The sequence below is a fragment of the Molothrus aeneus genome, chromosome 6 (assembly GCF_037042795.1).
Source record: "Molothrus aeneus isolate 106 chromosome 6, BPBGC_Maene_1.0, whole genome shotgun sequence".
Taxonomy (NCBI): domain Eukaryota; kingdom Metazoa; phylum Chordata; class Aves; order Passeriformes; family Icteridae; genus Molothrus; species Molothrus aeneus.
Genome location: NC_089651.1, coordinates 9,887,513 through 9,899,377, shown reverse-complemented (window position 1 = coordinate 9,899,377; position 11,865 = coordinate 9,887,513). Strand labels below are relative to the sequence as shown.

The following is an 11,865-nucleotide window of genomic DNA, read 5'->3' as shown; positions in this document are numbered from 1 at the left end:
ACCAGTAAAAGGAGATCTGTTTTCCCTACAAAGTTGCTGGGCATTCCCTGGGCTGCAGGTGAGCCTTGTCACTGCTGGGATCCACTTGCTCACCTTGTGGGATACAGACCCCATCTCTGGCACATCAGAAACCAAATTTTCCCCCTTTCCTGTGGGAGAGACTGGAGTAAACAGGCAGTTTCCTAAGTACCAGCCCTTGTCCTGCGTGCTCAGCTGGGCAAGGGCTTGGCTCTGAGTTCTGAGCTGCTTCAAATATATCCTTGTTGCCACAGGGAGTTTAGGATAGGAAAGATCCAGAGAAAAAAGAAGCAGCAAGGATTTATGTGTCATCATGTTCCATGACTGGTAAATCCTTCAATAAGTCATCCAATGGGGCAAAGAGGCAAAGGTTGAACCACAGCAATCCACAGCCAGCTGGTGTTTCTTGGTGCCATAAAGTGGTGAATGCAAACAGGGCACAGGGCAGAACAGGGAGATCAGCTTAATTGGAAAAAGGGATTTTTCAGCAACTGGCAGCTCACCATGGCTATTCCTCACTGGCTTCTCATGTCTGCACTCTTCCTGCTGCCCCTCTTGGCACAGATTTCGGCACAGGTACCAGGTAAGCTCTTTCACAGGGTCCATGTCTTTGAGGAATGTCTCCCATGGGAGGGGGTGGCCCTGTTACAGGTGGGAGGTTGCTGCGCTCCAAGACCCCTTTGCTCTACAGCTTGTGACCACAGCTCTCGCCCAGCTCCTTCACAATGTGAATCCTTGGGCAATTTTGCATCTTATTTATATGTTTTTCCAGGATGTTCTGTCAGTAACAACAACCCAAGTGTCCCTGAAAATGAGTGTCCTCTTGTGGTGGCTACCATCCATGTGCAGCCAGGGTACACCCTAACAATTGATCCCAGTTACCCCGATGGCCAGTTCTTCACCATTGAGGGCTCCGAGCTGCAGCTGACAAAGTGTGTGGACTATGAGGTAAACCTTCAGCTGGCTGGCTGTAAGGATGGGGTGCAATGAGTTTCAATCTGGAGTCTTGGGTTTCCAGGGATTCTTGACCTGTTTCTAGAGGAAATAAGTAATTTCAGTTGTGTGAATTTGGGAGCTTACAAAAAAGATGGAGAGAGACCATTTTAAAGGGCCTGGAATGACAGGATAAAGGGGACTGACTTCAAACTGCCAGAGGGCAGGGTTAGATGGGATACTGGGAAGAAATTCTTCACTGTAAGGGTGTTGAGGACCTGGCACATGTTTCCCAGAGAAGCTGTGGCTGTTCCATCCCTGGAAGTGTCTGAGGCCAGGCTGGATGGGGCTTGGAGCAGCCTGGGCTAGTGAAAGGTGTCCCTGCCCATGGCAGGGGGTTGGAATGAGATGAGCTTTAAGGTCCTTTCCAACCCAAATCATTCTGGGATTCTGTCATCTTGTGTGAAGCAGTATAAAAGGTCATTGTGTTCACTTAGGTGGCTGCTACTTTATTTTAGCTCCCTGGAGTGCTCTGTATACAGCCACAGGCATCCTTAAGTTCCCTTTCAATATAAAAACCCACTTTTACTTGAGTGAAGAGCAACAACCTGAGTTAACACCCCACAGGTGTCACCGTACTTGCTGCATAGAATGTTTCTGATTTATTCAATTTTAAAAGAAATCTGTTTGAATTCACCTGAGGTGAGAGAGAATGGTAGATTAGCTCTGCTAACATCTTACAGGAATTGAAGGGAGAGTGCCTGGCAGATGGGGCTGCTCTGATATCGTCATAAACAAGATCCCAGCATTAAGGAAAGAAAGGAAAAGTTAGATAAGACCTGAAAATAAGATAAAACCCAGCAGCGTTTCTGATTCAGCAAAGCATGAATTTGACTAATTTAGCCAGAGGTTGTACTCTTGGGCTGTTTCTACAGTGAGGGGGTTTGTTTTTCATGCAGGAAGACCCCGTGCTGCTGCTGTCCCTGACCTGCAAGGACCCTGCTGGCCAGGTGAGTGCTCTCCTATGGCTGAGCCCTGGGACAAGGCACTGCAGGCAGCACCTGCTTCCCTCTGCTCTTCCTAATCCTCACACTGGGATGGGCAGATGTCCTTCTCTTGTGGACAGACACACTGTTCTCAGAGCCACAGAGAGTGCCAAGGCTCTGCCAGTGGGGAGGAGGTGGCAGCAAGCCCACAGTCCTGCCCAGGACGTGGGCTGGCTGCAAACCCCAGCCCCATCTGGCCCCATCCTTACACCATCCCCTCTGGTCACTGTGCAAAGCAGGATCAGCCCCAATAGTCTATTTTTGTCTTTGATTCTTTGATTTGCCCATTCTGCAGAGCGATTCCTTGCAAATCCTAGTCACCATTCTGAACAAGAACGATAACCCCCCCGTGTTTCCACAGCCAAACATCACCAGGCAAATCCCAGAGGTAAGGGGTTTTGGGAATGGAAGAGGGCACTGCTCACTGAGTGCTGTGGGACTGAGGAAGGGTCAGCAGGGAGAGGACTTCAATCCATTTCACACAGACAATAACTACAACAATGTGGTTTTTTCAGGATACAGAAGTGGACACAGTCATTGTAGCCCGTGAAGAAGTAACTGCTACTGATGCTGACCTGGACACCATCTACTATGAACTCACCACTACAGTGCAGGTGAGCAGCTCTGGGGACAAACAGTAGCTCTGAAGAAGAGCCCCAGCTTTGAGGAGAAGATCACTACATTTAACTCACTCAACCTTTACAAAACTCAAACATTGATTTTCTTAGCAGAACAGAGCCATCAATTTGGCAGGTATTGAATTCTCTTATGGCTCACACTTCTAATGCACTGTACAGATTAAACTTTCATCTATAATGTTCAGAGCTGTAATGATTGAGGGAAGTCTTGTTGGCATGATCTGTAAACATATCAGGAGACCTTTGTACCTCAGGGAGCTCAGAATTGCACTGAGTCTGATGGGGAAAGCAGTCCTTGCCCTAGCTGCTAACAGCAGCACAGGAAATGTGCACACAGTTAAACCAGTGCCAGCCTAGAGTGCAAGGGCTGGCTGTAAACTAAAATCAAAAGGAAATTCAAGAGAAAAACCAAATGTATGTTTGCATTTTTGAAAAGTGTTGTGGAGAGAGCAGACAGTGCCTCTGTTACCTCTATATCCCCAGGGAATTTAAGTTTCTGTGAACAGAAACCACCAGTTTTTCAGCTCTGGGATCAGACTTTGCAATTCACATTGGTGTAAATTCAGAGGGATTTAGAAATTCAGAGGCATAAGATTAAAGGAGAACCAAAGCAAGTGCAGAAGGTTATAGAGTAAAATGCAACGCATGATACTTCAACTCAGCTTTACAGTTTCTTTCAGTCCAGCTGTATTAGGCTAAGGCAGGTGATCCTGCCAGCTCTCAAAGGCTGAGCCATCTTTGACCTTTTTTGTGCATGGAAGTGAGATTGTTGGCCATTAGGGACCCAAAACCAAGGATTGTAGGCAACTTGCTAAATATAGGAAATAAATGAGGTGATAGATTTAATCCAGAAGCTACTGAGCAGGTGGGCAGTCAAAGCAGGTATTCTGTGAGAGGAAATTCACAAGAACAAAACTTTCTGACAAGCTAGGCAACTCCAGTGTGCAGTGCCAAAAATTAAGTAGATCAGACATTCCTACAGTGCCCCTCATCCAGGTCCCCAGGATTAAAGGTCCAGTTAGGATGACAAAGATAACAATGAGCAGGATTTGGAATGTGTCTGTAATTGAGTCTGCTATAGGATTTTTCCTTTTCCCTTGCCAGAACACAGACGGTTATTTTGCCATAAGAGGAGTTAATAACCCGGAAATTTATTTGCAAACAGCATTGGACTATGACAAATTTAATTCAACAACATTGCTCTTGTATGCAAGGGTAAGTGCTTTGGGAAGAACAGAATGCCTCGTTTGCATGGTCCCTCTTATCTGAAGGATGAGTCTGGATGGGACATCTCTGGGATAACAGGAGGGAGGGTGGAGACTGGAGGGGGGTGCATTTGGAGCAGCATTTCCCTCTCCATAATTCTAGTGACAGACCTGCAGTCAGCCCACTTTTGTCAGCAGAACAAGATAACTTACTGCTTTAGCTACTCTCACATGAATTTCTAATTAAACAGAATGGAGTGACAATGGCTAAAGGGCCCCAGTCCACTGCTTTTGGCAGATGGGCCCTTGTTTTGGCAGTGAAACTTGTGTCTCATGAGTGTGCTTTGCCTTGGGGGCAGGACAGACCTGTGACCAGCCCTGAGCCTGCCAACATGGCCACTGCAACAATAACCATCACCATCAAGCAGAGTGACACCCGGGCACCCTGGTTCCTGCCTTGCACCCAGCTCTACAATGACACCAGCGTCTGCATCAGCAGCCCCTACTCTGGCAGGGTCAACATCTCCGAGATGTCGGTGAGCAGGAGGGCTCAGACAGTGCCCCTGGGCTCTTCCCAGTGGGAAGCACTGAGCCATTTCCATGAACTTGTGCTGGTCTCCAGTATAATGCAGATGATTCAGCAGAACAGGGAGCCTTTGTCATCCCCCACCCCAAGCAGCACTGCTTGTCTCTGCTCCTACAGCACATCACAGGAGAGGCAAGAGCTGGAACACCAGCCCAAGGCTGTCTCACCTTCACCCTGTCACAGACACCTCCCAGCAATAAATCCCATTCTGTCCAGGCAGAGCCATGGGATCTGCCCTGGGCTGGGAGAGCTGCAGTTGCTGATCTGGTCCTTGTGGTGTGTGATTGTTTGCCTTGCTGTTGCAGACAGACCCGCTCCTCCTGGAGCCAGGACCCATCTATGCTGTCGACCCTGACTACACCATCAATGACAGGATCGTGTACAGGATTGTTGGGGGTGAGTAGACCTTGTCACCTTCCACAAGGAACATTGCTCATGTCTCCTGTGGTACCTGCCAAGAGAGAGGGCCTGGGATTTACCCCTCTGTTTCTGCCACAGAAATATAACTAGAGCCACAGAATGCTGTTGATTAAGTAGAAGAAACAGACCGTACAGAGAGGAAGAAAAAAAATAATTGCAGTCCCACAAAACAATCTCAGTGAAATCAGTTTCAAAAAGATTTTGGTTTTTTGTGAGATGAGACATGTTTTATGTTTAAACTTTTAGCTGTGATTTTGTCAATCTGGTCATGCTAATTTCATGCAGTCTTTGAACTGTACCTAAAATTCCCCCATTATCAGCCTAATCTCTATTCATTGCCCAGAATTATGTTTTTATTCCCCAACACATTGTAACTTTCTCATCTGCCCTGTTTTAGTCTTGATTCCAAAAGGATCAAGGCAAAGGTCATATTGGTCAAGTGAAGTTCCTCTCCCTTTATGCCTCATGCCAGCACAGTTGTGAACTTCCCCCTGATGCCAAATGTATTAAAAAACATTAAATTCCACTGGCACTTGGATGGAGTGTGGCCTCACTCCCCACAATCAGTGACTCAGATCCCTGTCAACAGAGAACCCACAGTGTCTCAGGTGAGGAACAGAACTAAAAATTCTGCTTATCTTACAACATGTATCCAGCACAGGTATTTTTATTATTCCCACACAGATGTAGGAATCTGATTTCTACCTCTACATAAATACAAGGTTTGTGTCTACATTCCCTTTGTAACCAGTAGAGAGAAATAAGCATTCCCAGAGCAGACTAGGAACTGGATGGAGATTTTCAGTCCTCAAATTCCACCAGAGGCTCCGGGCATTTATTATACTTTAGACTGACAGTCTGTGGGCCTAGCTTCTGGAAATGCAAAGCTTTGTTGTTTTGCCTCATTTAATTGGGTTCACACATATCTAATGTGTCCCTCTACGTGCCTGGCCATCACTCCCAGTCTTTGGAGCAGCCAGGCAGGTAAGGAAAGCAGCATTTTAACTTGGGTAAATGGTATTTACCCAAGGAAAATTCCTTGAGGGTATTTTCACTAAGATGTGGAAGAATGAGTCTGTGAGCTCCAGGTCACTTTATGAAGGAATCTGATGGTTGAATTGTCTTTGCATTTTCTCTAGGGAATACAAACAAAGTGTTCTCAGTGGATGCAGACACAGGGAATCTAACCATGAACAAAATAGTGACTTCCCCAGATTCCTTTCTGTTGCAAGTTATGGTAAGTGATGACATTACAGCCACCCACCCAGCACAGCTGGATTTCCAGGAAGCAGCAGCCTGGCTGTGACAGGAGTCAGTGACCTCAAAAATAAGTCAGTTACTCCCTTTCTTTTGAAGGGCCCAGTGTTTGACCTGTGGGTTGGTCCTGCACCAACCCACAAGCAAAGCTCCTGCAGCAGTTGAGAGTTTCCCCTCAGGTGTGAGTGGAGACAGCAAATGAAATTCACCCTGGGCACATTCTGCTGATTTGATGAAGGCTTCAGATTGAGCCTGTCCTTTCATGTCTCATCAGGGGCAGAAGTCTGGCATCTCTCTCTCTTCCTCTCCAGGCCACCCAGGTCAGCAATGTAAGGAAATACTCTGTAGCCACTGTAGAGATCAAGGTCATCACTAAAAGCAACTTTCCACCCTACTTTGAGAAGGGGGTCTACAACGGGATGGTGTTTGTTGGGCTGCCCCAGAGAAGCTTCGTCTACCAAGCTGGAGATCCTTCCACCCCCCTGGTGATAACAGCAATGGATCAGGATTTCCCTGATGTAAGAAACTGCTCTGTGTTCTGTCTCACTGCTTCAGGCTTAAAGCAGGATCAGGAAACACTAGGGGGGGAGGAGTGGAGAGGCAAACACATGTTGTCCTCTAGTGTTCCATGTTATATTCCCTTGGAAATTGCACAGATACCAGAATCACTTATGGTGTAATGTCATGGGGAGAAGCTGCTGGACTCTCCTCTTCCAAAGCCAGTCCCACACACATCATTTGCTTGGGCGAGTACTAAAATTGCCAACACAAACTAGATTAAGACTTGGGATTTTTACTTTTTTAAATATTTTTGTGATATGTTCTTGGCCTCTGAGCAACAGGGTGAATGCAGTCGAGTTCAGCCTTTCTCACCTGCTCAGCCCAGGTTTATTTGTTACTCTCCACATCTGCTTGTACCTCAGGTGTTTTGGACAGATCCTGCCAAGGGGTTGTTGGGAAGATGCATGTGAAGCACAGTGTGGTTTGATCACCCACTCTCTCTCTGGCCTTTCAGAAAGTCAACCCCAACATCGAGTACTATCTCAAAAACAGCACCGATTTCATCGCAACCAGAGATGGGCTCATCCTGACCAACAAGGTGCTGGAGTCCCCAGGAACTGTGACCATCCAGGTAGGGCACCTTTCTTGGGTATTTTGCCAGGGGTGTGTGGAAAGGAGGAATCCAAATCCTCCTTTTTGCTTGAGTTAAAGAAGCAGTCAATAACTTTAGACTTGTAAGAAGCTGGATGTTCCCTTTGTCCACATGCCTGCCTAAGGCTTGCCTGGCACTGTGCCATGTCCTGTGGGGCTGTCTGAACCAGCCTGGCCCCAGCATTGCCAGGTTTCACAGGCAGGCACACAGAGGTGCCAGCACCTGCTGCTTCTGCCCCACACTGCCTCAGAACCTGTGCTCTGCACCATGCTGGAGCTGAACACAGAGCAGGGACCTGGTTCAGCTCATCCACTCCCAGGGCAGGGAATCCTCAGAGCTCTTGTTCCCCTGTGACCAGGCTGTCCAGCCACAGTGAACAGCTGTGGTGACAACAGGGACAAGGTACAAGGGCCCCCCACAGACCTTGAGAGTGAGCTGGAGATCTGGAAGTCCCTAAGCCATCTCTTTCCCATGTTCCCATAGGCTGTTGGAAAAGATGTGTTGAGCCTGCAGGAGGCAAGCACCATAATTGTGGTGGAGGTCATCCTTGCCACAGGTAGGCTGGGGTGGGGGGGTGTCTGTTTTTCACTCTGGAGAGTCTTTTCTATTTCTGTGGCAAATTGGCCATGATGAGTCACCTGCTGAAGTCTGTGGGCCAGGGCTGAGGCCAACCCCAACCCTACAGGAGGTTCTGTGGTGGCTTTAAGAGAGAAAATACATTCAACGTTCTCACAGCAGTCACCAGATGCCTTGAAAAGCCTCCTGAGACTTTAGTGGTGCTGTGTATTGGAGTGTCTTTTCTTGCTGTTGTTTCAAAGCTAAAACTGAAATTGGTTCATGCTGGGAAATAACCCAGGATGTCTTTTCATGGCAAAGGAGACCTTGGTACATCATTGCTCCTTTTTAGCCACACACAGAGAAAACTGCAATGTTCTTGCCTGTCTGAGGCAGAGCAGAGGGCAGCTGGCACACCCCAAAGCCAGGCTTGCCCATGAGCCAAGGCTTTTCTACTCAGGTCAGGACAGGTCAGGGTCTTTTACACCAGAATTTTATGGTCTTACAGGAGAAACAGCCCATGAGTCATAAGGGAGACATGAGGCTTCATACATAACCCTCTGGCTACTGTTTAACCTTGTCAATGTGAAATCAGCTCACACTTCCATACTGCTGAGAAATGACTCTTAGATTGGTCTTATAAATAAATTAGGATTGAAGTTCATGAAACTTCTTATGCTCTGAGTTAAGCTGAACCAATAGCAATGAAATTTTATCTCAGGATAGGCAGACAATGCCCAGACTCCACTGGATTCTTCACAATGATGTGTGAGTGAAGTTCTATGACTTCACCCTCTGATCACCACCACTGTGGGGTGGGAAAAACAAGTGAGTTCCTGGGTGTAAATTTGGATTCCCTAAAGGCAGTGCTACTTCACAGCTAAAAACCACTGAACCCCCATTCCAGGGCACAGCCCAGCATAAAACTAGTCCACGTGTGAGCTCACAGAGTTAAAAATGCTCCAAGCATGCGCCAACACTTCTGAGCAACTCTGAAATTGTGCCTTTGTTGCTTAAGCCACACCAAGCAATGGTGCTGCTGAATATGCAGAATTACACAGCTCTGAGACTCTCTGTGGGCTGCAGCTCCCCAGGAGACAGGATTAAGCAGCAAAAATTCCCTGAAGTCCTAAACCCTTGCTGAGGTGTTAATGATAAACTAAGGGCGAAATCAAATGCAGAGGGAATACTCCAATTCCATTATAATAAACAGGTCAGCAGGAGAACAAACCCTTATTTCATTAATCATTAATGAGAGTCATTGACACACACAATGAAACTGGAAAATTTAAAGAATCCCACCACCAGCAAGCAAAGCTGAGAATGGTACTGTCTTTCCACTCTGGTGTCAATCTCTGTACAAACACCTGACACTGCTCCTGAGCAGACTGGGCAATATTGCTACAGCTACAAAAGAGCAAGAAAGGTTTTCTTGTCCTGGGGACCTTCTAATGCTTTTCCTATTTCCTATTCTGGTTTTTTGTTTCTTATTTTGATGTGCTCATCTGTATTGGAGAGGATGTTCCAGATGAAAGGAAGTTTTGCATTTTCACAAACAGACGTACAATCAAACCTCATTTTTGCATTCTGGTGTAAAAGGGTGAAGTGGGAAAGTCAAAGAACTAAATAGCTACTCCATGTAGCATCAGCTTGCCTGATGCAGTCAGGTATTTATTAACTTAGTTAAATCACAGGGTAAAAGTCACTGTCCTGTAAATGGCTGCTATTTCCACTTCATGGAATTTATTGGAAATGACAATATTGTGTGTAATTAAGAAAGAAGCCCTCTGCTGTTAGGACAGCAAAAAAAGATTTTCTGTGGTATCAGATATATGATTGTCACATTCTGAAGCACAGGATGCTTCCTTGCCTTTCAAAAATTGATTGGAGCTTCTCCCACAGTGAAGGGTTTTGTTGGAAAATGCTGCCTGCCAGTTTTTGGCTTTGTAACACTGCTTTGTTTTCCTCGCAGCTGTAACCCCCTCTGACAAGATGTACTCTGCTCAGGACATGGCTATCTTAGGGGGCACATTAGCAGCACTGCTGTTAATTGCCTTAGTCTTCCTTGGAGTGCTGGTATGGAAATCCAGTAGATGGCACAGAAAACCTTTCACATACCTGGTGAAGAAAAAGGTAAGTGCCTTGTTTGTACCTGAACTTCTAAGAGTTAGAAAGTGGGATCTGAGGAAGCTTTGAAGTATGGATGGGCTGTCCAAGTACCACACATTTGTGTGAAGGTGGTGAATCACTCCCAAGACAAAGTCTGCAGAGGTAGCACCACTTTGGTGGTGTTTTCTGCTGTTCCTTCTGCCCCTGAGGCAGGAGCTGTGTGGTGGATGATGAGCAGACATGGTAAGGAGAGCACCACAGCTCCATGAAGAACAAAATCTAGGATAAAAGTGGCACACATTAGGGGTGGTCTCTGAAAAACCCCTGTCTGAGGTATAAACTACAGTTCATCCTCCATAGTCAAAGGAGAGGAGAATTCCTTCATATCTGATCCCAAAGCCCGGGCTCAGACACTTGTCTGCCCCTGAGCTATTTAATTTTGGACCTCTCAGGTCCCTGGCAGGTTGGTCACTGCAAGTTTAGGGTGTAGTTTGTCTGACCAGCTGTTGGTCTGTGCCATAGGCTGGGCCTGCCAGGAGCCTAGACCTGAGAGCAGAGCACATAGCTCAGGTGAGTAACAAAAGTCCTTCATCCTGAGTGAGGGAAATGCCACTGCAGAATGGGCTGGGTACAAACCACCACGTGTGTGGTGCTGGTGCTCAGCCCTCCTGGAGAATGAGCCTGCTTATCTGAGAAATCTCCAGAAATGGAGCCAATCAAAAATGTCTCTTCCAGGGATCTGCATCTTTCCCTGGCTTCAAATAGGTCTAACTGCAAACCAAGCTGAACTTTCTTGAGCAGGAGCTCAGTCACTGCAGTCAGCCCTTCCCTCCTGCTCCCCATTTCTTTTCTTGTTCCTACAGTCACAATGTGTCTCTCCTCCTGTAGCTTTCCAAGGAAATCTCTGAGGGTCACCAGAACAAATATTACCAGGAAGATGAACAGCCAGATGTGAGCACCAAGCAGCATGAGACATCAGAAAGCAGCAGTGTCCAGGCAGAGACTCCTGTGCCAGAGCTGCTAGCACTTGCCTCACACTTCTCCAGTGCAGAGGAAACAGAGAGTGTCCCAAAGGGCTCCATAGCTTCCACTGTCATCTTTTACCAGGAAGAGGAAGAGGAAAAAAAGGAAGAAGAGGCTGGACAGGAGAAAGAAGTGAAGTCAATCCTCAAAACAGACAGGCACGTGGCAGATGATGGCTACAAAGCTGTGTGGTTTAAGACCGATGTGGACCCCGAGGCTGGAGAGAGGGTTGAAGTGATTGAGGACAATGCAGCAGATGATGATAATGATGATGATGACAGTGACCAAGATGTGCAGAAGAATGAGGAGGAGGAGAAAGAAAGTTCTGACACAGATGGTCACCGCGGAGGGCTGGGGGTGTCCTTTTCCTCAGAGAACTCGTCACTCCCAGCAGCAGAGGTGACAGCCAACATGTCTCACACAGGTGCAGGGACAGATGACACTGAGATGTAAAGGAAATTGGGTACACACCCCCAAAAATGGGACAATTTCAGCTCCTTCGCTGATGTGAAGCCCAGGGGGGAAACTGGAATGCAGAAGGGTGAGGTTATCTGTCCTGCTTGTCTGAATGCAGCAAATAAGGCCAGAAGAGATTACAGCTAATTTAACCCTTTAGTGAGAGCTTGGAATATCACTTAGGATTTTCAGGGGAAGCAATTCATCTTTCCGCCTTCCTGCCTGTTCCCCCTGGGTCCCTTGGCACAGCCTTTCCTAAATTGGCTGCAGGTTCAGCAGAGCTGCAGCTGACCTGGCTGGCAGCAGCCAGCCCAGCTCACAGGAGCAGTCCAGTGTTGTTTGGCTCTTCCCTTTAGGTGTGGTGCAGCAGGGGTCAGCAAGTCCCTCCAAGCCTGCAGGTGTTCTGACTTCAGGGCTTGGCTCTGATCTGTTCTTCCAGCACAAATATCTGGAATGTGCCACCAGG

The 11,865-nt window shown here is 47.2% G+C and overlaps 1 protein-coding gene across 1 annotated transcript; it reads left to right on the top strand.

The window, feature by feature from the left end:
* Nucleotides 1–522: 522 nt before the first annotated feature.
* On the top strand, nt 523–11,585 carry CDHR5 (cadherin related family member 5). The gene is made up of 14 exons (XM_066552695.1): nt 523–601; nt 791–966; nt 1,911–1,961; nt 2,293–2,385; nt 2,513–2,611; nt 3,740–3,850; nt 4,200–4,376; nt 4,732–4,822; nt 5,986–6,083; nt 6,415–6,621; nt 7,119–7,235; nt 7,740–7,812; nt 9,784–9,944; nt 10,809–11,585. The coding sequence occupies exons 1-14, from the start codon at nt 523–525 to the stop codon at nt 11,394–11,396; spliced, it is 2,121 nt and encodes a 706-aa protein (XP_066408792.1). The 3' UTR covers nt 11,397–11,585.
* The last annotated feature ends 280 nt before the right edge of the window (nt 11,586–11,865 follow it).